This window comes from Chenopodium album, chromosome 25 (assembly GCF_948465745.1).
Source record: "Chenopodium album chromosome 25, dcCheAlbu1.1, whole genome shotgun sequence".
Lineage (NCBI taxonomy): Eukaryota > Viridiplantae > Streptophyta > Magnoliopsida > Caryophyllales > Amaranthaceae > Chenopodium > Chenopodium album.
The window spans coordinates 4202311-4228978 of record NC_137858.1 but is presented as its reverse complement, the minus strand read 5'-3'; the positions used below and the strand labels follow the sequence as shown (position 1 = coordinate 4228978).

The 26668-nt window shown below is 30.4% G+C and overlaps 2 protein-coding genes and 1 long non-coding RNA gene across 3 annotated transcripts; all 3 read left to right on the top strand.

Annotated features, from left to right (window-relative positions):
• Positions 1–1139: 1139 nt before the first annotated feature.
• Positions 1140–5003, top strand: LOC145614862 (transcription factor MYB58-like). Its single transcript, XM_081669926.1, has 3 exons — positions 1140–1374; positions 3888–4017; positions 4119–5003. The coding sequence occupies exons 1-3, from the start codon at positions 1236–1238 to the stop codon at positions 4780–4782; spliced, it is 933 nt and encodes a 310-aa protein (XP_081526052.1). The 5' UTR covers positions 1140–1235; the 3' UTR covers positions 4783–5003.
• Positions 5004–7298: 2295 nt separating this feature from the next.
• On the top strand, positions 7299–9290 carry LOC145613147 (uncharacterized). The gene is made up of 2 exons (XR_014106876.1): positions 7299–7584; positions 9117–9290. It is a non-coding gene; the product is annotated as an uncharacterized LOC145613147 (long non-coding RNA).
• A 6708-nt stretch (positions 9291–15998) lies between these two features.
• LOC145614246 (protein NRT1/ PTR FAMILY 1.2-like) lies at positions 15999–22935 on the top strand. The gene is made up of 4 exons (XM_081669267.1): positions 15999–16267; positions 16404–16621; positions 21219–21772; positions 21946–22935. Exons 1-4 carry the CDS (start codon positions 16153–16155, stop codon positions 22829–22831), a joined length of 1773 nt encoding a protein of 590 aa, XP_081525393.1. The 5' UTR covers positions 15999–16152; the 3' UTR covers positions 22832–22935.
• The last annotated feature ends 3733 nt before the right edge of the window (positions 22936–26668 follow it).

The window sequence follows — 26668 nt, the reverse complement described above, 5'->3', positions numbered from 1 at the left end:
ACCAGTAACATCGTACAAGTAACTCTTGAAGAAAAAAAATTGTATTCTGGGTTACTTGTTTCAATTCTGGAGTTACTTGTATTCTGGGGTTACTTGTATGGAACACTTGAATGGGTTGGGTAACCCCAGATCAAAATCTCGTACCAAACCAATAACACCCTACAAGTAACCCCTGACCAAAATTAGTAACACTTATACAAGTAACCCCATAATACAAGTAATACCTACAAGTAACCCCTTACCAAAACCGGTAACACCCATACAAGTAACCCCAGAATACAGGTAACACCTACAAGTAACCCCAGACAAAACCAGTAACACCCATACAAGTAACCCCAGAAACAAGTAACACCTATAGTAATACCATATAAGTAACCCCTGCCGCACCATGTGGCCAGCCGCATACAAAAATTTGTGAATAATTAATACCTAGTAATTTAAACATGATATAATTGTATCATTTTCTTATTTGGTAGATACGAAGTACACATGACAAAAAGATAATATTGTTCTTTAAAATTTTCTTTTCCCTTTCTTAAAGAATGTATTATCTAAAAATGGTGTAATTATATTGAAACGGGAGAAACTTATGATCCGTACCCCATTACTCCTTAGGTTATCGGCCACAATAATCAAAATGGCAAAATCCTTTGAAAAGAAAAATTAAAATCTAGTGCTACTGTAATAACTTATTTTCATCTACATTTACATCAGCACACACATCAATTTTGATAAGCATGACGTAAGAACAACTTGCAGATGATGAAGTAGTAAACTACTAACCTCGCCTGTATATCTAAAATAAAGTTTCAATTAAGAAAATCATTACGTATCATACCAATAATTAATTAATCAAATAATTGATCACCAATAGTCTAATTAAAATGGACTAATAGTTACCCTCTAATTAAATAACAAAAAAGTTAAAATAACATAAATTCAAAGGAAAAGTATGTAAAGTCCAAAAAGTTTGGTAAGAGTGAATAATGTTACTACTACGTTAGCCGTAAGCAAATGCATATTATGCCATCATCTTCTCTCACTCTTCTTCCCCCTATAAATACTTGCACATCATTTTTCTCATCACTTCCTACTTAATCCACATATTCCACTCTTTCAACAATAAACAAATAAAATAGTATATTACTCTTTCATTAATTTTTGGTACAATAATAAATAGTTAAAATTGTTATTTAGGAAACAATAAAATTTAAGGCTAGGGTTTCATAATTCATATGGGTAAAGGAAGAAAGCCGTGTTGTGACAAAGCGGGTGTAAAAAAGGGACCGTGGTCTCAAGCCGAGGATTTTAAGCTCATCTCCTTCATTCAGAAACATGGTCATAATAATTGGCGAGCTCTTCCTAAACTTGCAGGTTTTTTTTCTTCTCAATCATTCTCTTTTTATTGAATTTTATGAATTGGTTTAATACAAGTAGATTTTAAGACATAAAATAGTGCATGGTGTGACAAACAAATGACAATAGCATTTGTACGTGATTGTAATTGCTTTGTTACAATATGATCATCTTCAAAAGCTAACAATCAAGCAATACTCCTTAGTAGATTACAAAATTTAAATTTTTTTAAAGGCCGATTACCAAAGCTTAAATGATTAATTTTTCATACATACATCAGGTAAGGAGAAGGGGATGTCACAATATATATGAACAATTAGTGAAGTTTATGATTATGAAACATCATCATAACTAAAATATTGTCTTAGATTCATCAAATCTTGGCGATTATTATCTTGGCGATCATTTTTTTGTCATTTTGGAAATCAAAAACTTCTCGTAATGATAATTCAGATCTTTAGAATGATTAATTTACCATAGAATCTTAGATTATAATTAATACCAATCATTATATCATACTTCGTATGTTTTAAAGTTACTTTTATTGACTTTTTGCTCAATGCTTTACAGTATATTAACGCATGAATATATAATATAGAAGTAGTGTGTCTCAGATTCTCAGTTATGTCGCATTTCAAAACCTTATAATTAACTATAAATCGGAATACGTAGTACATTATCTTAATTTAAAAGGAAAATAGATACAGTATACATACACTAAGCTAGAAAATTACGTAGTATTAATTTTGTATATGTACTTATAATTTAATGATGTTCTTATTAAATTATTTGTGACATGAATCATGATCATAATAAATACTCCAAACAGTGTATCCTGTAATGAAATAATGATAGACTTTTAAGAAAGTTGAATTTGTCTACAAACTACTTCCTCTGTTTTTTTTACTTGCAACACTTCTCTTTTCACGCTTGCCAACGCATTATTACAATCGTTTATATCTTTGATTAGCAATATGTAAAAATTATAAACGTTAGATATTAAAATAGTATAAAACGAGACGAATCTAACAAGATCACACATGACTTTATTTTTCTTAGCTATAAATCGTCAAAGCTAGTCAAAGTGAAATACATGAATAGTGTAAAAGTCAAACTGTTGCAAGTATAAGAAAACGGAGGAAATATGACATTGTGATTTGTCTATTTCTAATTATAAAGGTAAGGTATATATATTCTATTAGCTAGGGTGTAGGGGAGAAAGATAAATAGATAATTAGTTATTTAACATGTCTATATATTATTGCATTTATTTTACAGTTAGTCTTTTTATGCACTACTCTTATGACTTATCATTTTTTAATTTCATTTTGAAATTTTCCATTTATAATTTTATATCCCTATTTATTTATAATAAAAAATAATAATTAATGTTGATATATATTTAAAAATATATATTGTACATGTCCAATATCTTAGCTTGTTACATAATAATGCTAATATTATGTATACCTTTACCTTTAAAAAGTTTAAGATACTCTTATTAATAGTATGCAAACATTTAATAATGTTAATTGCCTCTTTTTTTAGCTCTTAAGAATAGTGTGTGAACATTTATACCCCTAAAATATCTATAATTGTGACATAAGGCCAAAACGAAATAACTTCCCGGACATTACTAGCTATGGCACGCTTATCATGCACATTAGCCACCCCAGTAAGTATATAATTCTGAGATTTATGAACAAAATTTTATGTATAGTATAGAAGTCCTATTTTTATCGATCTAATCATTATTAAAAAAGAATAAAAATAAAGTAAGAGTTCGAATATAAACACTCGTTCATTTCAAATGAGTTACAAGACGAACATGCGTGCATTACAAATTCGAACATGTGACATATCGTACATATGCATTTAGTCTTTGCCATTACTTCAAATAAGAATTAAAGGCGGGATAGGGTACATTTGACTTGAAACAAAGAAGATCTGTTTTTCAAAATAATACTACTTAAGTAGTGATCATATTTATTTTGATTCTTTCTACTTTTTATTGCCGTAAAATATCTCTCACAAAATTAATATGTAGTCAATTAAATTTTTTTTCACACGTGAGAACCGGCCTTATAATAATAAATTTATGGTGGTGGGTTGATGATAAGTTGCTTGGTCACTTAGTCAAAGAACTTAACCAACCAATAAAATGATTGTCTTCAAAGGGACAAATACTTTTATAGGTAAACGAAGTCAAAGAAATTTACGAAGCAATACATTTTAAGTGGTGGAGTAAAACATTCCAACCCTAAGGTCTTTGTCAAGGTTGTTGAGTGATTTCCCCACCCAAACTAATATAGAAAATAACTCTTCCACATACTAATTAATTAGTTAATCATTCAATTAATGACATCCTAAGCATAAAATAAAGAGTATGAGTTGGACCTAATTTCATTAATGTTGTTATGATAGTTTTAAAAGTAATTGATTCTGTAATCATCTCATTTAAGTTAACTAGTTTGCTTGTCTAATAATAATAATATGCCATAAATGATAATCATCTCATGTTTGTTTTTTAGGATTAGCGCGATGTGGAAAAAGTTGTCGTTTAAGATGGGTTAATTACCTTCGACCAGATCTAAAGCGCGGTGATTTCACTCTCCAAGAAGAAGAAGTCATAATTAAGCTACATGAAGCGCTAGGAAACAAGTAATTATTCAAATCAATCCATAATTTGAACCATTTTTCGTGAGAATTGCATGCTAATCTGAATTTATTTCTAAATGATTATTGATGTTTATATTATTCAGATGGTCGAAGATAGCATCTCATTTTCCAGGAAGAACTGACAATGAGATAAAAAATGTATGGAACACTCACTTAAAGAAACGCCTCAAAGAGAAACGTTCTAGCTATGATTCTCCAACATCATGTAACGCATCATCCTCGACAAATACTCCTAATGAAATTACTATTGATGGAAGCGACAACCAATATTGCTATAAACAAGTGTTCACGCAACAAACTGTCACAAACAACGACACAATCGAGTATTCAAGCTCATCATCTACCTCTTCTAACTCACAAGCCTCATGTTCGGACCATCAAAATGTGGAGCACCCTACTAAGGATGAAACAAGCGCGTGTGTGGGCAAGAACATCGACAATAATAATTCACTAGACGAGCTAATTGAAATTCCTTATGAGCCTAACTTGGACTTATGGGACTTGTTACATGGAGACAATAATGAAGTCGAATTCAAAGATGTTGACACACCAATAATATACGAGAATGACAACAAGAATGAAAATGTAAAGCAAGGTGATGGAAGTTGGTGGTGGTTAGTATACTTGGAAAATGAACTTGGACTTGATCATCTAAATCAGTCTACACCACTACAATCTACCAACAATACTACTTCAAGTTCAAACCATGACTTAGATTTTAATTTCCTTCTAAATTCACCTAATTAATTAGTTAGTTCAACATCTTCAAGTTGATAGTATATAATATGTATATGTATATGTATATGTATAACTAATATCAGTCAAATGTAGCTCGATGACAAATTAAAAGTTAGTTTGTCAAGGATTTATACTTCGTACTAAGAGTGGACCAAAATTGTTCAACTCCTCCTAATTAATGGTGTTAAATTTTTATGGTTTACACCGCCCATTTGAATGTATTAGAGCATGACCACACATATGCTAAATGAATTTGTAAAACATTTTTAGTCAAATATTATTATGTCTTTTTCATGCTTTGCAATTACATACCCCTTACTATATAATTAAGTTAATGTCCCCTCTTGTTAAAAATTATTTTAGTTATTAAGAGGGAAAAACGTATTTTCGTAGCGTATATAGGTAGCTAATTGTTGCCTAAAATTATTGACTTAACCCAAGATTGTGGTGCTCTAAAAATTATATTGATAGAGGAATTCTTCTACATCTAAATATTGTATATGTCGTAGAGTTCAATAATCGATCTACATTTTTGTAACAATAAATTTGAAGTTACAATGAAGTTAAAATTGTCGCGCAAATAGTATTCCTTCCAATGACTATATCACTTTACTTTAAATTTAGTGATTGCACATATGTAGATTAAACCACACATAGATACATAATCATATTGTAACATAAAACAAGTGTTAAATTTAAATAAAGTAATTATCTTAAAATTAGTCTTTAGGTTATATTTATAAACTCCGATATGATATTAAGTAGTACGGAGTATTTTCTATTCATGAATTTATCGTTATCTATTTTCTAAAATTATTCAATTTTCCATAACCAAATTCTGCCTGCGTATTTGAAGTTGAGATATTTTATTAATTTATTTTCCTACTAAATACCAAGGCCGGCTAAGGCCCTGTGCAAGCCGGTCCTCAGCACAGGGCCCCAATGGCCCATTATATTTCAAGGGCCCCAAATTGTAATACATTGTATAACAATAACTTTGTAGCAAATATTGAATAGACTATCTTGATGGCTTAGGGCCTGTTCACATTTACTTAATTTCAGTTCAGTTCAGTTCAGTTCAGTTCCAATCAGTTCAGTTCAGTTCAGCTCTTAATTTCCCTCTCACATAAAATATTCATTTCAGCTCAATTCAGTTCAGTTCAGTTCCAATCAGTTCAGTTCAGCTCCAATCAGTTCAGTTCAGTTCAGTAAATATGAACATGCCCTTAGTGGTGGAATAGATAGACATAGTTGTTTTGTTACACTTGGTTGTGAGGTTTGAACCTTAAAGCAAACAACCTTTTTTTTTTTTGGCTAATGCACTCTCATTTTTCTATCTTTTTCCTTCATTTCTACCGTAATTGTTTTCACTCTTTCTATCTAATAAAATATAAAAAAAAATTATCATGTATCTTTTGCCATTTTTCGCATAATTTATCGAAAAAAAATTGTTAGCTTGATGATTTTTTTTCATTACAATATAAAACATATGACAGTACTTATGTCTTACTTGTATATCACTTACATAATTACATAGTATATGATCATATGCCATGAAATCCTCTATTTAGAAAAACTTATGTTTATATCATTTTCGTTTTACAATTACCGATTTACTGATATGTTAAACTCTAAAACATTATTGTAAAACATTGTAATGAAGAAAGCACAGGGCCCTCAATTTGTATAAGACGGCCTTGCTAAATACCATAAAAATCTTGAAGATTTGTCTTACATGATAACATATATAGATTAAGATAGATATATATGATTACATATACATATGAAATTGGCAAAAAAAATAAATAAAAAATAAATAAATAAATAAATAAAATAGAAAAAATAGTTTAAGAGGAGAAAAACTTCATGAAGAAATAACACGTGTCATCTTTAGTGTTTATTTTGGCTATTTACTTTTAAAAAATCATTTTGAGTTTCAAAATTTTTGAATACATAACTGCCTTTTTTTTTTTTTTTTTTTTAATTCTACTCATTTACTATTGCTTCTTGTTTTTTGCTCTTTTATTGTTGCTTTGATATAGAGTCAAAGTTTTTTTTTTTTTTTTTTTTTTTTTCCTTGTCATTTTCTCAAAAGTCAAAATTATCATCTGTGGTACCAAGTACCAAATAGGCAACTACTACCAAGTAGAGTTGATTATGGACAAGCCTAGCGGCCAACAAAGTTTGCACATTTTGGGCCCAAAAAATGTGGACAGATTCGCTATTTTAAGCAAAATATCCATAGTGTCATTAGTGTGTCCAAAACTCCAAATCCACTTTCTCAGACCAAATTTAAATCAGGCTAAAATTTAGATATCTATTTCACCCGCTTTGTATCAATGGCAATATAAGGGTGTTCATAAAGTTTAAGAAAATTTATAAAATGGGCCCAAAAGAGAATTCTTTTTTTTTAATATTATATTGTTTGCAGGAAAGAAAAATATTAAAAGAGTAGTATAAATATGTTAGTAGGAAAGAGAGATAATAATAATATATTTGTGAAAATAGAGTTAGTAGGAGAAAGAAATTATAAAATAATAATGAGCCCTTTTTAAATATAAAAACGTTGCAATTAATATGCAATCGAGCTAAGAAACAGATAGAATACGAAACAGATAGAATACCTGTGATGAAATAACTAATTTGAGTTAGATGTTCATTTTTCTGGAAGATTCTCGATGATGGGCGCTGCTGGTGGTGATGAGTTCGTTGTTGATTAAACAGCACCCTTCTACTCTTCTTCCCTCCATTGTCCGAGTTCTCTGCTCTGGATTCTCCATTGACTAGCCTTCTTAGCTTTCTCGTTGCAAGGTTAGCTTTCACATTTTTCTTTCAATTTTACTGTATGATTGTTTTAGAAATTTCTATTTTTTTATTGAGTTTTGATTTTGTAATGGTTTTCCCATTTTTGGGGTGAAATTATACTACCTCCGTTTTCACCTCCGTTTTTTTTATTAGTTGACACGTTTTGACTAATGTTTTATAATTATCACTATTATCACTATTCACACACTCCCCTTTGACCATGTTTTGTGATTTATACTTAATGAAAAATATAGTCATGTGGGATCTTGTTAGATTCGTCACAATATGTATTTTTAAAATATCAATGTTTTATAATTTTTACTTATTGGTAACTAAAGATATTAACATTTTGATTTGTGCATTGGCAAACATGACTATAAAACGTGTCAACTAAAAAGAAACGGGGGAAGTATAAATGATACTGTAGTTGGCAAATTAGATTGGCTCTTCTTTAAGACTACTTGGTTTGATTTTCTTTAATTATCAATTATTGGTTGTGAGTGAGCTTTGCTTGCCCCTTATTTTGTTGCTTGGCTCAATGTTGGTGTTTGATTTATGTAAGATGATTATGCTATAAAGGCTAGTGAAGTGTGTTAAAGTTTTGGTAATTAGCTAATTGAAGCATAATTTGATTACCAATTCAATCATGATACAAGATAGGTTAATTGTTCTAGCACAAGTGGTAGAACTGTAGAAGCATTGAGATACATTCATTTACCCAAATTTTACATAACAAGCTCAACTTTAATCAAATGACTAAATGTCTAAATGGTGGTGTAAATGATTAAAAATTTGGACTAGATAAGGCCAAAACTTGATGAATTGGGCACTACTTTGGTCTTTGGCAATGTAGAACAGTAGAACACATGTACTCCAATATTGGCTAAAAAGTTGACAAATATGGGTCAATGCACTAGTAGAATATTAAGTTGTGACATTTGTACAGTATAACATTCGCACATTATTCGATAGCCTTTTGATTTGTGAGGAGTTTTAGAAACTAAAATAGTTTGGATAAAGAATGAGGAAGGAAAAGCAGGAGAAGAATCCCATACAGAATTTTATGTGCACATACCTTCATTGATCTGATGTGGCAAAATTGACATCTAGGCAACTTATCAGCAAAATATTGACAATATATTTACGAAATCGCCTTAAATGCCTTAATATCGATCTATTACAGTTGTGACTACTATCTAAGTGCCTATGATTGCATTTATTAGCATATAGTCAATGTGTGTTTTTCATTATAGCGTTCTAAGTATCTTCTGCAAGTTGCTAGATTTGGAGTTACTAATATACTACCTCCGTTACATATTATTTGCAACGATTTGACATAAAATCGTTGCAATTAATATGTAACGGAGGTAGTATGTGATTTTTTTTTCCTTTGATGAACCTTGGACAAGTTGAGGTATGCACTTGACATGAGCTCTGCTACATCTACTGCATGTTAATGTTGCTGTCGCTATAACGAATTAATAATGCTGCTGCCACTCCTGTCGCTATAACTAATACTGCTGCTGCTGCCGCTGCAGCCCACTGCTACAGATGTTCCTGCTGCCATCATTAAAGAATTAAATTATACTTCCTCCGTTTTCTTTTACTTGCAACACAGCATTGTGGCACGTGTTTTGAGGTCGGGTTTATGTAATGTAAACGGACAAATTTTTCATTATAATTTTTACAAATGATACTTAACCCTATTCTAATTTTCGTGTAAAAATTATATTGATAAAATCGCTCGTTTACCCTCACTAATCATCTCCTAAAACTGCGTGCTTAAAAGGTGTGTTGCAAGTAAAAGAAAACGGAGGAAGTATTTTTTTGGGGTGAAATGTAATACAGTACTTTTGAAGAAATTGTTTTATTTTCTTTTGGGATGAAATTGTTGTATTATGGAGTACAATAATTTATTTATGAAACTATTTAAGCTTATACTAGTATATAAATGCTAACTTTTCTATGCACGTGATGTGAGCATTACACCAAAATGATTTATATCATTAGTTTGTAACAATATTAATATGCCAAAATCTAATGAGTCAAGAACAAAGATGTATAGTCCAATATGTTGAAAAGTTTAAACTAAAATACTAAATAAAAACAACCAATCAATTGAATGAAAGTTTTATATATATATAGGGGAAGGCTCTCGTGAGAATTTTTCTTATGTGAGAACACTCTTTATGTTCTAAATTTTTACTCGTATATTCTAAATTTTTCCTTAGGTGTTCTAAATTAAATCAAATGTTCTAATTTAGTACTCACATGTTCTAAACCATGAATTAGTTAAGTTTGATGTCATAAATTTTAAATAACTTGTTCCAAATTTTAACTTATATGCTCTAAATTTTAAAACGTGTGTTCAATGATTTTTAATTATATGTTCCAGATTTTAAAGCGTATGTTCTATTTTTTTTAACTCATATGTTCTAAACTCTTTACTCACACTTTCTATATTCTACATCAATTTGTTCTAAATTTTTATTCACATGATCATAATCTTAAATCAGATGTTCTAAATTTTACTCATATATCTAAAATTTCATAAAACAAATTTTATAAAATTTTTAATCACCTGTTCTAATTCTTAAATCAGATGTTCTAAACATATTACTCAAACAAATGTTCAAAATTATTACTCATATGTTCAAAATTTTAATTTGAGTCACATGTTCTAAATTTTAATTCGCATGTTCTACATTTTAACTTAAATGTTCTAAAATTTAGATCAGTTTTCATATAAGTATGAATTCTCACATATGGACCTATTCTCACCGGATCCCTCCCTTATATATATATATCAAAAAGAGGGAATTTAAAAATGACAAAGCTAATAATATCCTAACATATGCCATTATCAAAATATGAGAAAGTTAAGAATAAAAAGAGGAGGGAATTTGAATTTTAATACAAGTATATATATATTGTACAAAGCGAAGAACGATATTATTAATCTGAGCAAATATTGATGGGAACGGAGCAACAGATTAACACAATATCGGAAGAATAATAAAATATGGAACAACAAGATAAACAACACACAAGATTTTTACGTGGAAAACCCCTTCTCAATAAGGGGAAAAACCACGGTCCGGATCTCCACGGACGAAAACAACTTTACTAGCAATAATATCGGAAGTACAATGACCACTACTACAATTACAATATTAGATATAATGTATTTTAGAATAGTCTACACTAAGTACCCTTTAACGTTAGTACTTATACTAATCCTAAAATACCCCTCACACTAACATTGTATATGTCTCTCCGTCACTACTACAGCTTTTACTCTCCTTCTCTTAGAGGTATTTTGCTGCTTACTTTCTTGCTAGTATCTCACTTTGGTGGCCTATCTTCTCACACACCTCCTTCACAGGGCAATATGCTACAAAATATATAGCAAAAGCCAAATCAACTTCCCTAGCAAGCTTCAAGCAATTCCCACCTACTTGGGAGTAAATGCTAAGAAGCAAAGTTAATAAGCTTATAAGCTCTCTGTCAAGTTGGACTTTTAAGTCCACTAAAGTTACTATTACTACTACTATTCCACCGTCCAACTACAACTACATGCATTCACCTTTTTTTTTCATTTTTCTCACACCATCATTATTAATACTACTAATAATACTTACTTAGGGCTTGTTTGGCATCATTTTTGGTTTTCAGTTTTCTGTTTTTTTTGAAAACCAAAAAACAAAAACAGAAAACAAGAAAAAGGTTCCACTATTCTGTTGTCAGTTTTCAAAATTATCATGATTTTAATAAGTCTATATAATTTTTGTTTCATTATGTGACATATATAATAAACTTTTAAAAAACAAAAAACCAAAAAACAGAAAACCACAACGATGCCAAACGAACCCTTAATTGTGTGATTTGGGGAGATTAACCCAACAAATATCAGCCAGTACAAAGTTTGAAACTGCAAAGGGGGGCTATTTTACCCAATATAAGTATATAACCAACAATAAATTCGATCAATTAGTTAATGTAGTACATGGTTATATATAAGAGAAAGATAAAAAGAATACGCGAGATAGTGTAAGGCCCTGTTCTCTTACGTTGAAATTCATTTCCGTTCAGTTCAGTTTAGTTCAATTCAGTTCAGCTTATCTCTTAATTTCCTTCTCTTATAAAATATTTAGTTCAGTTCAGCTGAATTCAGTCAATGAGAACAGACCCTAAGTAAAAAATTTAAAGATAGTGAGGTATTTTTAACACTAAATGATTAAAGTGATTGATAATGCTACGATTACAACACTTAAAATTGAATTCCGTTTACAAAACTGTCTTGAAAAATACTGCCAACAGTCGAATTCTCTGATTTAAAAAAGGTAATGAAAAATCGTGAATCTGATCCTCATCATAATTTGACAAGCACCACAAACTGAATTTTCAACCGATTCTCATGGTGTTAGGTTGGATTCTTATTTAGATTTTTGGAGCACTTTTCTAATTTTTTAATTTTCTTAACTAAACATGTGCATTCGAAATACAATCAAAATGTAATGAATACCTTTACAACAAGTCAACAACTGTTAAAGTTATCGGAATTTTTTTCTATTAATTTTTTACTTAATGATTGAAGTTCACAACCCTACTCTACTGATGGCAAAAAAGGCTTTTAAAAAAACACGTGGGAAGAGGCCCATCACAGTATCTCTGGCCAACTGACCAAATTGGTAAATAAAAAGCATCCATAGTGACAATTTGATAAAAAAAACTTACTCCGGTGATAATTTGGTAAAAAACCTAATTATATGCAACAATTTGGTAAAAACAATAAACTCTGGCGACATTTACACCAAAAATCTATTTTCTTTTTTTCCGACAAGCTCTTTGAAAATCATAATTAAATTTATTTCCGTATTTTTAAATTTATTTTTCCTTTTAAAAATTTTGAATTACTATTTCACATTCTTTTTATTTTGCTAAATCCCGATACCAAATTTATTTCCTACCCCTTTTTAAAAACATTTCGTTAATAGGGGGTATAAGCTTAAGTGAAAAATGATACTTAACATGTTATTTTTCTTGAAATTGTTATTTCCATAAAAAAAGGTTGGTAAAAAACCACAAAAAACAAACTAAGGGTCTGTTCACATTAACTGAACTAAGCTGAACTAAACTGATTGGAGCTGAATTGAGCTGAAATGAATATTTTATGAGAGAGGGAAATTAGAAGCTAAACTGAACTGAAATTAAGTAAATGTGAACAGGCTTCCTTCAAAAAAAAAAAAAAAAAAAAAAGTAAATGTGGACAGACCCTAAATTAAGTGTTTGCGGGTAATTTATTGAAAATTTTTGTACATACATTTTGGGTTAAATGTCGCCTGAGATAATTTTATTTACCAAATTGTCGCTTAGGGTTAAGTTTTTTACCAAATTGTCGCCGGAGTTAATTTTTTACCAAATTGTCACTAAGGGTGTTTTCTATGTACCAATTTGGTCAATTGGCTGAGCATTTATGTTGGTTAGAAATTTAGCTCCCTATTTGACAAAAAGTAAAAGTGGGGACTTTCTCACCATTGATATTGGATCCTCATCCATCACTTTAATTTATGAAGGTTTATAATATTGGAACCCTCTTAAAAGTAAAGTGGTCCCATTTTACGCTATAAATTATTTTGTTAATATTATTGGGGTATGGAATGTAGGAGGAAGAAAGGGTGGCGGGGTATGGAAAATATGAGAGAGAAAGTAAATGGGGAGGTTAATAAATGTATGTATGGAATTGTGAAATGAAAGGGGTATGTGATATAGTTAGTGAAAAGTAATGTAGACTAATAAGGTGAGGAGCGAGAAATTATGGAGAGCCTAATGGATGTGGATGCTCTTTTATATGAGACACAATTTTTCACTACAACTAAAAATTAACGTAGGTAATACATGAAATAACAACATCGTTATAAACACCTTGACTTACCTTTTGTATTAGAAAATTTTGTCCAGAACTACCCTAAAGATAGGATCATTTGTAAACAGTACAACTACCCATTTTTTTAAAAAATTTGTTTAGATTTACTTGAAAGCTACAAAACGTTTGGGTAGCACTACCCATTAAAGTTTTCCGTCCAATTAAGACGTTATTGTGCCCACTTTTTACTTTTCCGGTTAATGAACTCCCCTAATTACCTTATCTCTCCTCCCTAATTAACTTCTCCTCCATACTCACTCAAAAAATCCAAGAGAACATACTCAATCAATTGAACACAAATTCTCAATTATTCAAGTAATGTTTCACACTTTCCTTATAATTCATTGTTTGTTGTATTTGATTACAAGTTTTAATTGAACACAATTAACATAATTAGGGTGTAAGTTAGTGATTAGGATTAGGGTTTATGGGTTCAAAAATTTTGGGGGTTTTGATTTTTAGGGTTTAGGGATTCAATTGAGTTCTAGGTTCTGGTTATATTGACTTTCAGATTGAATTCAATTGCATTTTAATTACTAATTGGCCATTGTAATTGGTAGGATGTCTAAATTTAGGGGTTTAGATTTCTAAGGTTTATAGGAAGTTAATAGGGAGGAGAGAGAAGGTATTAGGGGAGTTGATTAAGTAGGAAAAGTGAAAAAGTGGGCCCCATTAACATTTTGTTGGACGGAAAATGTTAATGGGTAGTGCTACCCAAACTTTTTTTTAACTTCTGGGTAGTTCTTAACAAATAATAATTAAAAAAAAAAAAAAAAGGATAGTTGTTCACAAATGACCTTATCTTTAGAGTAGTTCTAGACAAAATTTCCTTTATAATGGCATTATAGATTGTTCAAAATTATACATGTTAGAGTATGAATTTGTCTTTTTTTTTTTTTTTTCCTAAGTTTGTCTTAATAATTAATAGTTTACCTGTATTTATATTACGAGTACTACCACACTTATAAAGTAGAAAGTTTTATAAGTATTTGTTTAGGACGTATTCAAACTAAGTTATTATTTTGTCCTTCTCCAACTGATTAGTTTATCTTTTTTTACTCCGTATTCATTTCCACTTTTCTAATTACTACTAAAGATTTTCGGCGTGTTCAGCAGTAGCTTTTAGTAGTTTGATTTGGTTAAACGGTTAAACCGTTACTTAATAAAAAAAATATGAGTGTTTAACAATGTAGAACATGTTCTCATTTATTGAACTGAAATGAATTGTTTATGAGAGAAGGAAATTAGGAACTGAACTGAACTGAACTAAATTGAACTGAAGTGGATTGAAATTAAGCTGAAGAGAACAGGCTCGTAGTTGCTGAAGTTGTATTTAGTGATGGAGGCAGCAATTATAAAAAATTCGAAATATTAGTTATTAAAGTTAGAGCGAGGTAGCTATTGGAAAAATTTAATCTATAGTTTTAGGGAAAAAAATATTAATTTTGTATTTAACAACGAACTAGTCAACCGTTAATTTACCGAACACTTATATCTTAATTATATATTTTCACATCTAACAACTTAGGGCCTGTTCTCATTGACTGAACTCAACTGAACTGAACTGAACTCAGCTGAACTGAACTGAACTGAACTCAGCTAAACTGAACTGAACTGAACTGAAATGAATATTTTATAAGAGAAGGAAATTAGGAGCTGAACTGAACTGAACTGAGCTGAACTGAACTGAACTCTGCTGAACTAAACTGAACTGAAAATGTTGAACCAATCTTAATAGCTACTTGGTACTACCTATTAACAACTAATAGCAACTTGGTACTACCTATTCCAAACTCTTTTTTTCTTAAATTTTGCTATTCCCAATCTTAATAAAAAGTAAAGTTGTTTTTATTCCCTAAAATGTTGAACCATGAGGCTTTCAATTCATATACTAGTATCAGTGTCTTATAGTCGTAAAATGTAAGCAGAGACGAATCTTTGTCGGGGCTTGCAAATTAAACACTTCCCCTCTCTTGACGATTTTTATACTCTATCAAAAATAATTGGAGAGATTGAAAGAAAATGTTGAAAATCGATGTTAAAAAAAAAAAATGACAACTCATCAAAAAGATGGTAATAATAATGTCAAATAGTACAATCTTAAATAAAAAGAGGCATTATATATTAATTTAACAAAAAAAAAGGCGTTATAATATGAGACAGTAGAGTTGATCACACTAAGCCCGGCCTGATTTTGGGCATAATTTTTTAAAAAGGTTTGGGTGGATTTGGTAAATAATTTTTATGCAGTTTTAGTTGATTTTTTTGACCCAATCTGAAATTGGCTCGAAAAGCCCTCACAGCCCCACTAGTTTGGGCGGATCTGACATGTGAGCACATATTTTTCTGGCCCGAAGCTTGGCTCAACCCGAAAAATAGACAAATTTTTTTGACCTCAGCTCGAGCCGAATCTGATCCGGCCCGTCCAATAATCACCTCTAAGACAGAGGTAATTAAGTAAGCAATTTATAATCTTTCTATTTTTATATTTTTGCTCTGACTTTTTATGGTCTAACGTGTCTTAGCACGTGTTTTATGATTTTTGTTTTTTTTATTATTTTTGGCTATTATTATATAGGTGGCTCGATTCCCTTCCCAAACAATCATATTCAACTCAGTTTAATTTATTCCTTCTCTTTCTCTCAAAAATGGAGGCAGGTGATGAAGAAAGAAACCTCAAAGGGCATTATGATGATCACCAAGAACAACCACCACTTTCCAAATGGAAAAAGGGTAGCTTCATTACCATGCCATTTATCATAGGTAATATTTGTTGCATGCGTTTTTTTTTTTTTTTAATGACTGATTATACTTAACTCATCACGGATTACACTTTCATCGTGACTATTAATTTAATTTTGATAACTAATACACTTAAAATATTGGAATTATGACACAGCAAACGAGTCATTTGAAAAGGTAGCAAGTTATGGATTATTACCAAACATGATCGTATATTTGATGAAGGATTACAAGATGAGTTTAGCAAAAGGCCAAAATTTGATTTACTTTTGGTCAGCTGCTACCAATTTTTTCCCTCTTATTGGTGCTTTTGTGGCTGATTCTTTTCTGGGTCGATTCCTTACCATTGCTCTTGGTTCCGTCTTCAGTCTCTTGGTAATTCTTTTTTTTTTTTTTTATGAAAGAAAGTCTCTTGGTAATTCTATTAATCTTTAACATCGAATTCCTTACAAAAATTTGATTTTAGATATTGATATTCATGGATATATCCGCTACATATCTATATTCCATAAGTCAAATAATTGTTCTATTTTCATTTTAAACTATTGCTAAGGCTTTGTTTGGTAAATGGATGTTGTCGGTTGGCTAGTTCACTTGCTTGATTGATCACTTGAAATGTTTGATTGTTATTATGGCTTTTGAATTGTAATTGGCTGTTTAAAAAAGTGTTTGGTAAATTTAGTTGTTAGTTGTTGGCTGTTTTATTAGATAATTCGTGGGCCAACAAGTCAAAAGCCAACAAAAAAAGCTACTCATAGAGTCATAACAGTATTTTCATTTTGGCTTAAAATTAAAACTAGCTTTTTCGCTAACTGAAAAGTCAATTACCAAACACTCTTTTTAGCTGTTTGATCACATAAAAAAGACAAAAATCAAAAGCTAACTAAAAAACCATTTACCATACATGGCCTAAAAGATCTTAGACATTTAAGAACATAAAATTATTTAATGGTATTCACTTAATAAGACTCTTATTGATTGACAAAGGGAAAAAGAGAAATCACTCAATTGAACAATTCTTAAAAAATGGAAGAAATCCCTATCTTATAAAAAGTATAAGATTACTCTTATAAATAGTGTGATGCCAATTATACTCTTTAAAATGTGTATTTACATAAATACCCTCATAAAAATGTACAAATTTTTTTCAATGAATAATATTTGGACAATTGGCGTTAGCTGCCCTGGTACTCTGGTAGTAATAAAATTGAAGATGAAGTTGTTTGCAAATAACAATGATTTAAGTGTAGTGGACTAGTGGTTGTCTTATTTTTTGAGCCAGGGAGTAGGGAGGGTTAGGTTGTTTGGTTTAGACGACCCACTTGAGAGGTGTCATGACTCATATCACATTAACTTTTTTTTTTTTTTTTTTTTTTATTTAAATGCAATTTTTGAGTCATATAATGTACAAAACTAACAAAAGCACTTTGTATTGTATTATTTAAGCCTAATATAGTAATATGGTATGTACGATGCAGTCTCATCTTGCTATTTATGATTGTTTCTCAGCTTTTGTATTGTACTTCGTATTATTTAAGCCTAATATAGTAATATGGTATGTACTATGCAGTCTCATCCTGCTATTTATGATTGTTTCTCAGCTTATCTATATGATCTTGCTAAGACCATCATCACTCATGGTGAAAAAATTTATACCACTCCCTCGATCTTTCTCTACCACTTTCTCACTCCTCCACATCATCTATACCACAAAGTCCACAATACAATATACTTTCTCCAAAAATCACCCCACCCATGGTATAAAAAAAAGTTTACCAACACACTTTCTCTCTCCTATATGTATGAATTATACACTTAATTAAATTATAATAATATTTTTGTTTTATGTTGAAAATAACTAATTACTATTTATAAAGTTAATTAAATAAAAATAAGCAATTTAGGTAGAAAAAAGTGAATTTCAAAAATATATAAAACTATACCAATATGGGTGTCTATGTCTGTGTCTTGAAAAATTATAAACAATGGTAATTTTTTTATAATTTTTTACTTAATAATTTTTTCTTAAAATGCAATTGAAAATAAATAAATAAAAGATGTATTACAACCAGGCCACATGGCATGACCTGGTTGGTTCATGTTTCACGTAGAACGAAGCAAAAGTTTACCATGGGATGGTATATACCATTTGATGGTATGTTTTATGCCACCAAGGTAGTAAAAATTTGCAACTTTTGGATGAATATTTACACCGTGGTATAAAATTATACCACGAGTGTTGATGCTCTAACGAACGCCCCTAGGACGTTGGATAAACATTTAAATATTACCTAAAGCGCTAGTAATTTGGGAAAACAAGACAAAATCACGCATCGATCGGTGTAATTTATGTTAAACTTTAATTCAATATTTCTATTTTTAGCTAGCTCATTCAACGCCCTTGGGCCGTTCATTAGCATTTGCTTATCTATATTACTGATTAGTCTCTCTCTGTTTATTAACATTATTTTAATATGCTAAATACATTTAGTGTTTTTTTTTTCTTTTGTCATCTTATCAAGTAACATAATAGTCCATTATTGATTTCATCCTCTCCCTTCCACTCTTAATAAGCTTAATTCTTGGTATTTGGTTTTTTTTGAACAGTATTATATACTTCGTACTTCGTATAAAGACATTTTTTTAACCAATACTCTCTCCTTTTCATAATGTTAGTCTCAATTCAATTAGAATATTTTGACTATTAAAATTTAGAGGGAATCTAAGCTTATTTATGAAATTTAATTTTTTTTTTTTTTTTTTGGAGGGATTATGAGATTTAAATTGATTTAACTTGGTGAGTACATTATTAGGGTTTGTTCTCTTCAACTTAATTTCAGTTTAATTCAATTTAGCTCTTGATTTCCTTCTCTCATAAACAATTCATTTCATCTCTATTCAGTTCAGTTTAGCTCCAATAAGTTTGATTTAGTTCAATTTAGTAAATCAGAACAGACCCTTAGTCAGATGGTCTTTTAGCAATTTCAAACATGCCTACTTTTTCTTTTTTTTTTCTTTTTTTTTTTAAATTACATGCCTATTTCTATTTAAAGAATATACGTATATACTTTTTGACAATATTCTTTCTTTTTGATGAGCTGTCATTTTTTTTCTTTTATTTTTTTTGTACTCTTGACATCGTTTTCCAACAATTTTTCTATCTATCTCTTCAATAATTACCAACTACTTTTCTTTTTCTATATCTCTCTCTAACCCCAACATGCATATCCCAATTATAAATTTAAGGAATCTCTATGTTCTTAAATTCTTATGAAAATAGGGAAATAGACATGTAGATAAGGGACGAAGGGTATATTAATAATAGGAAAGGGTGTTGATATTGCCAAGGCAAAAAAACCATTTTCAAGGCAAATTATCTACCCGCTGCCCGTAATATTTGAGAATCTAAATATGTCAAACTTATTAATTCAATAATATACTTTGTAATATTTTATTGCCTATAATGTTGCCAATAACAATTAAATCACTTTATTCTGGCACATACCGAATCGGCATATGATCTTCACCTCATATGTTTATAGCCCCAAGTATAAAGTGATTTGGTATATTATTGATTTGGTATATTTTATTGCCTATATGGCCCATGATTGCTTTTGATAAACATAGCCCCAAGTATAAACATAGCCCCAAATGATAAACATAGCCCCAAGGGCTAGGTATAAGAAGCTAAAAAAGGAAATATTTATGATAAAATAACATTAACTACACTGATATTGGCGAAATTTTGTTATAAATACCCAACTTAATTCCATTTTAAGAAGTATATTTAAAGCTTATATATAACATTACCCTTAATAATATATTCACCAATAATGCTCATATATCTAATTCAGTAATACTGACTTAATTTACATAACTATACGAGTAATAATTACAGAAAAAGGTTTATAACTATACGAGTAATTATACAAACGAATGAAGTAATTACTGTAACTAAATTAATGCTAACCACTTGGTTAACAACCTAAAACAGGCATTTTGCTTTCTTTAAGAAAACAAAAGGTGTTTAAACAAGTCAAGTAAATTAAACTAGCCAACAATTAATGGTTACAAAATAGGCCTAAAGTCAAAGTTAGTTGCTTTCTTTGTATGTAAAAAAGCAAGTTTATCTGACAACAATTATGCTATATATGAGCAGTTTATTCGCATAATTTTGGCAAAATATATGCTCATTTTTATTCAAAAAAGAAAATTTTATTTAATTTTCAAACGTATTCCCCCTACCATTTTAAGGTTACATCTAACATAATTGATACAAAATTGATTGCCCCATCAAATTTGACTACGGGGTACTTAAGATACAACATGTGAACTCAGATCAATACGAACCTAGATAGCATCACATAGGTTTATAGCTTAATAGCACCTTTATAATCTGATTGTATAATACCATGCAAAGGGAGAAACAGAGAAGGAATAATACAAGTTTATCATCGTTATAAATAATAATAATAAAAAAAAAAAAACATTTAAATAGTGACATTTTCGTAAATAAATTAATAAATGTTGGTTGTGCTGATTGAAATTTATTTACAGAAATACCATTAATTAAGCGATTTTGTCTATTAAGATGACAAATTGGGGTTTTCTCGAAAATGAATGTGGATTGTAGCTATATATTTGATTCTGAAGTACTTTGTAAATGTCATTGGGGAAACAAGCTGCTGCAATGCAAAACATAAATATGTAAAATTAGGCCTAAGTTGTGGCACATGAATCAACATTTTTGGTAAATATAAAGTATGTCAATAAATCAAAAGCAATCATGGGCCATATAATCATGGGCCTTGAATTATCAGTATAATTTTTTAGTTCAATTGGTGATCATTTAAAATAGTATCAAAACCAACATGACAAGAAGGTTAAATTTCATACCCCTTATTGTATATAGTGTATCTAAGCATATGTGATGTGTTAATTGGAATTGTAAGAAATTTCCTTAATAATGCAGGGGATGACTCTACTCTGGCTAACAACAATGATCCCAAATGCAAAGCCTCCGCCATGCGATCCCTTAGCCCATGACTGCAAATCCCCAACATCAGGGCAATATGCCATCCTAGTGTTCGCCTTTCTCATCATGTCGATTGGTGCCGGTGGTGTAAGGCCTTGCTCACTAGCTTTCGGCGCTGATCAAGTAGACCGAAGAGATAATCCTAAGAATAAAAAGATTTTGGAACTCTTTTTCAGCTGGTACTATGCTTGTGGTTGCTTTTCTGTAGTAATTGCTATGACAGTAATAGTGTACATTCAAGATCACTTGGGTTGGAAAACTGGCTTCGGCATACCAATTATTCTTATGCTCTTATCGACCATCTGCCTCTTGCTTGCTACTCCTCTTTATGTGATTAATAAGGTTAAGAGTAATCTCTTTATTAGCCTTGTTAGAGTTGCAATTGTTGCTTTTCGAAACAGAAAAATCACTCTGCCACCTCCAGGATCAGATGTGAATTACTATTATGTAAGGGAAAATTCGACAAAAACTTGCCCAAGCGATAGATTAAGGTATGTTTCCATGTGTTTGATTTCTGTTTAATATTGTTTCGATTTCTATATGTTAACCTAGGTGCATAACTAGTACTAGTAGTTAGGCCAATGACTTTTAATGTGTGCTATACATGGAATAAACTAACAACTAAACATGCTTCGTTCTATCTAATACTTGTATCTGTTGATAGGTGCTTGAATAAGGCTTGTATCATTCAAGATGTCCACCGCGACATTGGGTCTGATGGGATAGCGAAAAAATCATGCACGGTAGAGGAAGTTGAAGAGCTAAAGGCTCTTATAAGAGTCCTCCCAATATGGTCGACTGGGGTCTTAATGTCCATACACGCGAACCAGAGTTCATTTGGTGTGGTGCAAGCTTTATCCATGGATAGGCACCTAGGCTCAAAGTTTGAAGTTCCAGCGGCTTCTTTTATTACATTTCAAATCATGGTCATAGTGCTATGGATTCCTATCTATGATCGCGTACTCATTCCCCTGGCATCAAGGATCAATGGCAAACCTATTAACCTTAGTGTAAAGTTGAGGATGGGGATCGGACTCTTTTGTGCATTCATGTCAATGTTTGTAGCCGGAGTTGTGGAAAACATACGAAGAAATCGAGCCATTAATAATAATGGGGATGCAATCCTTATGTCTGCCTTTTGGCTAGTGCCCCAAAATTGCTTTAGTGGCTTAGCTGAGGCCTTTAACGCGATAGGGCAAAACGAGTTTTATTACACTGAAATGCCCAAGAGCATGTCAAGCATAGCAACATGCCTCTTCGGAGTTGGGATGGGTGTTGCAGGGCTATTATCGAGTGTAATATTGAACTTGGTGAATGAATTTACAGCAAGAGGAGGCAAGGAAAGTTGGGTTTCAAGCAACATCAACAAAGGTCGATATGACTATTTTTATTGGCTTATTGCTGCAATATGCTTCTTCAATGTCTTGCTGTATATGTTTTGTAGTTGGTGTTATGAACCTGTTGATGATCATGCTGTCAATGCAACACCAACATTGGCAAGACTGGAGAATGACAGCCTGCCGGCGAACCAAGAATTGAAAGAGGGCTAGATTTGTCGATGTCATATTACTACGTATATGTAACCAAGATAATACTTGTACAAGTTAATAAGACTACAATTTAGAAAAATAATTTTGGCACACCCATTATTACACCACAATTTTCTATGTACCTTACGTCCTCAATATCACATAGAGGTGTGTCAACACAAAAGTTTAAAAAAGGCCGGTTTACAATAAGTTATTGAATGGCCAATGGTTATGGCCAATATACACCTTTTCCTCTCTTATTTTTTTCTCTCTCCTCCTGTTTTTTCCTCCTGCCTTCAAATCAATACCCATAGTTTCGTTGTGATGATATGATGTAGTAGGAAATTCGTTACCTTCTTACCTCCCTTTATTTTCTTTTAATTTTGTTTTTTCTCTCTCCTCTTGCTCTTCATTATCCCTCTTTCAATTCTATCTCCTTTGTTTTTCAATTTCACTCTCGATTCTTTTTCCTCTTTATTTCTCAGTTCTCACCCAACTTTCTCTCTCTTCTGCTCTCAATTACTCTCCTTTGCTCCCAATTTCTCTTGTTTTGGGCTCAAGATTAGTACAAATCCACCAGATGCAATATGTTTTTTGAATTGCTTTACGGTATATCAATATAATTTATGTGATTTTGCTATTGTTGAACTTTGATTTCAATTTTTAATTGTGTTTCTTTCGTCGTTTTTTTAGTACATTTTTACTTGTAAATTGTGGAATGAAGAAGCCTAGTAATATAGCTTCAAATAACTGATGGGGATCTATCGTGTATAAAGTTTTGTGAAAATAAAAAGGGTTACTTTTGTGGAAAAAAAAGTCACTTTTGTAAAAAAAAAAAGGGTTACTTTTGTGAAAATATGAGTCACTCTTATTAAAAAAAGGGTCATTTTTGTGAAAATATAGGTCACTTTTGTGAAGAAAAAGGGTCACTTTTGTGAAAAAAGGGTCAATTTTGTAAAAATATTACCGTTCACACGCGTAAAATGTTCGATGTACAATAAAGTTATTGTAAACGCGGGGCATGCAAAATTTTTTGGGTGTGTCAATATCAATATTAGATTTGCCAAAATCTATCTAGCTATCTATCATCTAACTATCTATCAATAAAATAAAATAAAATTATACTAAAACAGACACCAATCAGAATGACACGTGTCATTTCCTAGTGCTGTATTTTCCCTCCATTTTTTTTTGTCAAATCTTCTCAAACAATCTTCTATTATACCGGCCAACAAGATATTTTTTCTATATTTAGTTAACATATATATTTCAATTTTTCATTTTATATCTTTTATACCTTTTATTATTTAAGGTAATTCATTATTATTGCTTTTAAAAAAAAATCATTATTATTGCCCAAATCATGTGTCGATCAAAGTTTGTCAACTAATTAAAGTGGTAACGGGAGAGTATTGTATTAGTAACTTGGATGTCTTTGTTCTAAGGTATAACTTTGGTTAAAAAAAAATCAAGTTATTTTATGCATATTATAAATATTATGATTCTCTCTAATTTATTTATTTTTGAAATAATTGTAGAACTGACTAAAGGTTGTAATTAAGAGAGTATTGCATGGTACTAACCTTGGTGTCTTTGTTAATTAAATTAATAATTGATATATATATATATATATTATTATTATTATTATTATTATTATTATATATTATTATTATTATTATTATTATTATTATTATTATATATATATATATATATATATATATATATATATATATATATATATATATATATATATATATATATATATATATATATATAAAATATATAGGCTTTCTTATATAACTAAATATGGTATCATAAACACTAAAAATATTTTTATCAAATAAAATGATACGAATAACATATAGTTTAAATTAGTTAACAAAATAAGACATTTGAGCTATACAAAACTTATACAGATTCCGACTAGCGATCTTAATAGCAAATAATATATATGTTAAATATGTAAACAAGTATCATTATGTGAATTTTGCCGACTTTTGATTTTAGTAAAATTTTACAGAGTATTCATTATTTGATTCGTCTAATATTTTATTTTGCCTATTTTAGATTTGAATTTAATAGTAATAATATTCATGAAAATAATACATATGTTAATGTAAAAATTTCCATCTAAACGAGGTAGATTACATGAGTCTTAATATATACTTCCTCTATTTTTTGACAGTTGCAATACTTCTCTTTTCACGCTTATCGATGCACGTTTTCAATTGTTGATATCTTTGATTATCAATATGTAAAAATCATAAATTTTAGATACTAAAATTGTCCAAATCGAGACAAATTTAACAAGATCACACATGACTATATTTTTACTTATGTATAAATCGTCAAAACTAGTCAAAGTGAAACACATGAATAGTGTAATTGTCAAATTGTTGCAACTTTAAAAAATGAAGTAGTAAGTAAATAATAAACAAAAGATCCACTAACTTTAAAATTAAAGTTTTATTATAATGTAAAAATAAATGAAAAATAGAAGCATTATAATTTATAATCGCTCATATTATAGTACGTAGCCTCTAAGTCTACAAATTTATCCTTTGATTCTACTCTTCAAGCTTAAGTACCTGATTCAAAATTTTGTAACCACATTATGGGACGAAAATAGAGTTTTATTCTGTTGATTGAACCAAAAGTATACATAGGAGTCAGATAATATTAGAAATGACAATGTGTCAAATCTAGGCCGGCTCTGACAAAACCCAAACCTAGATTATTTTTGGAGGTTAACCTAGATGCGACTTTGGATCTGTTGAAGAATAAACCTTCCAAGTAATCACCACATATAAGTGTCCCACATTGGTTGAAGTAGAGAGCCTTAAACACTTTATAAGGCTAAGGGGCTACTCCTCTTATAGCCATATGGTTTTGAGGTGGAACCTCCTTGGACTTGTAAATTAAAGTGGATACTTGTGACGGGTGTGGCCCAAGCCCGTTTATCAGGATCTTATGGGTCTAAATAAAATTAGCCCTAAACAAAGATATGATGGGTTTAGCGAGTCTCAAGCCTAAAATGGGTTTAAAATGAGTCTAAAATTGATTTTTTTAATCACTTAAATTTTTTTTTTTATATATTATAACTATCATATCACTTGTGTGACTATACATACAAATATGTTAAACAATTTGGCTGCATAGTGCATATCAAATAAACTTATTAATAATAATAATAATAATAATAATAATAATAATAATAATAATAATAATAATAATAATATACCACTAAACATACGACAATCGACTTGATGAGAGTATGAGCTACGAGCCGTAGACTTGGAGCCCTTGGAGAAATGGCAGCTATAGTTTGGACTTAGGTTTTTTAGGTTTTTCTTTCATCTAGTTCTTATAGTAGGTAACTTTATAATTTATGTAATTATTTATAAAAAAAATATTTACAAGTCTATAGGTCGAATCTGAGTCGGGTTTTGGGTCTAAACTTTTTAAACCTGGACCATTGCACTTAGGTTTAGATTTTACCCAAATCCAATTAAGACCCATACCCTAAAATATGGGTCAAGTGACTCGGGTCAAACCGGGTTTAGGTCGGGCCCTAAACCCATTGCCATCCCAAGGTAATGATGAGATATATGAATGGGCCTGACTTGCATGAGTCATTCTTATTTAAAAGGTAAAATATGTTAAGGCCATAAACCCTTATATCTGTAAATGTAAATTTAAACATTTAATTAAAATTATGATATACAATATTATGATACACATTATGTAAATGAATAATTAAATAAAGTAAAAAAAAAAAAATCAATATTGTTAGAGGTGATCATCATTGTCGCGGCCCGCTAGCCCGGCCCAATCCAGCCCAAAACTAAAACGAGTTTG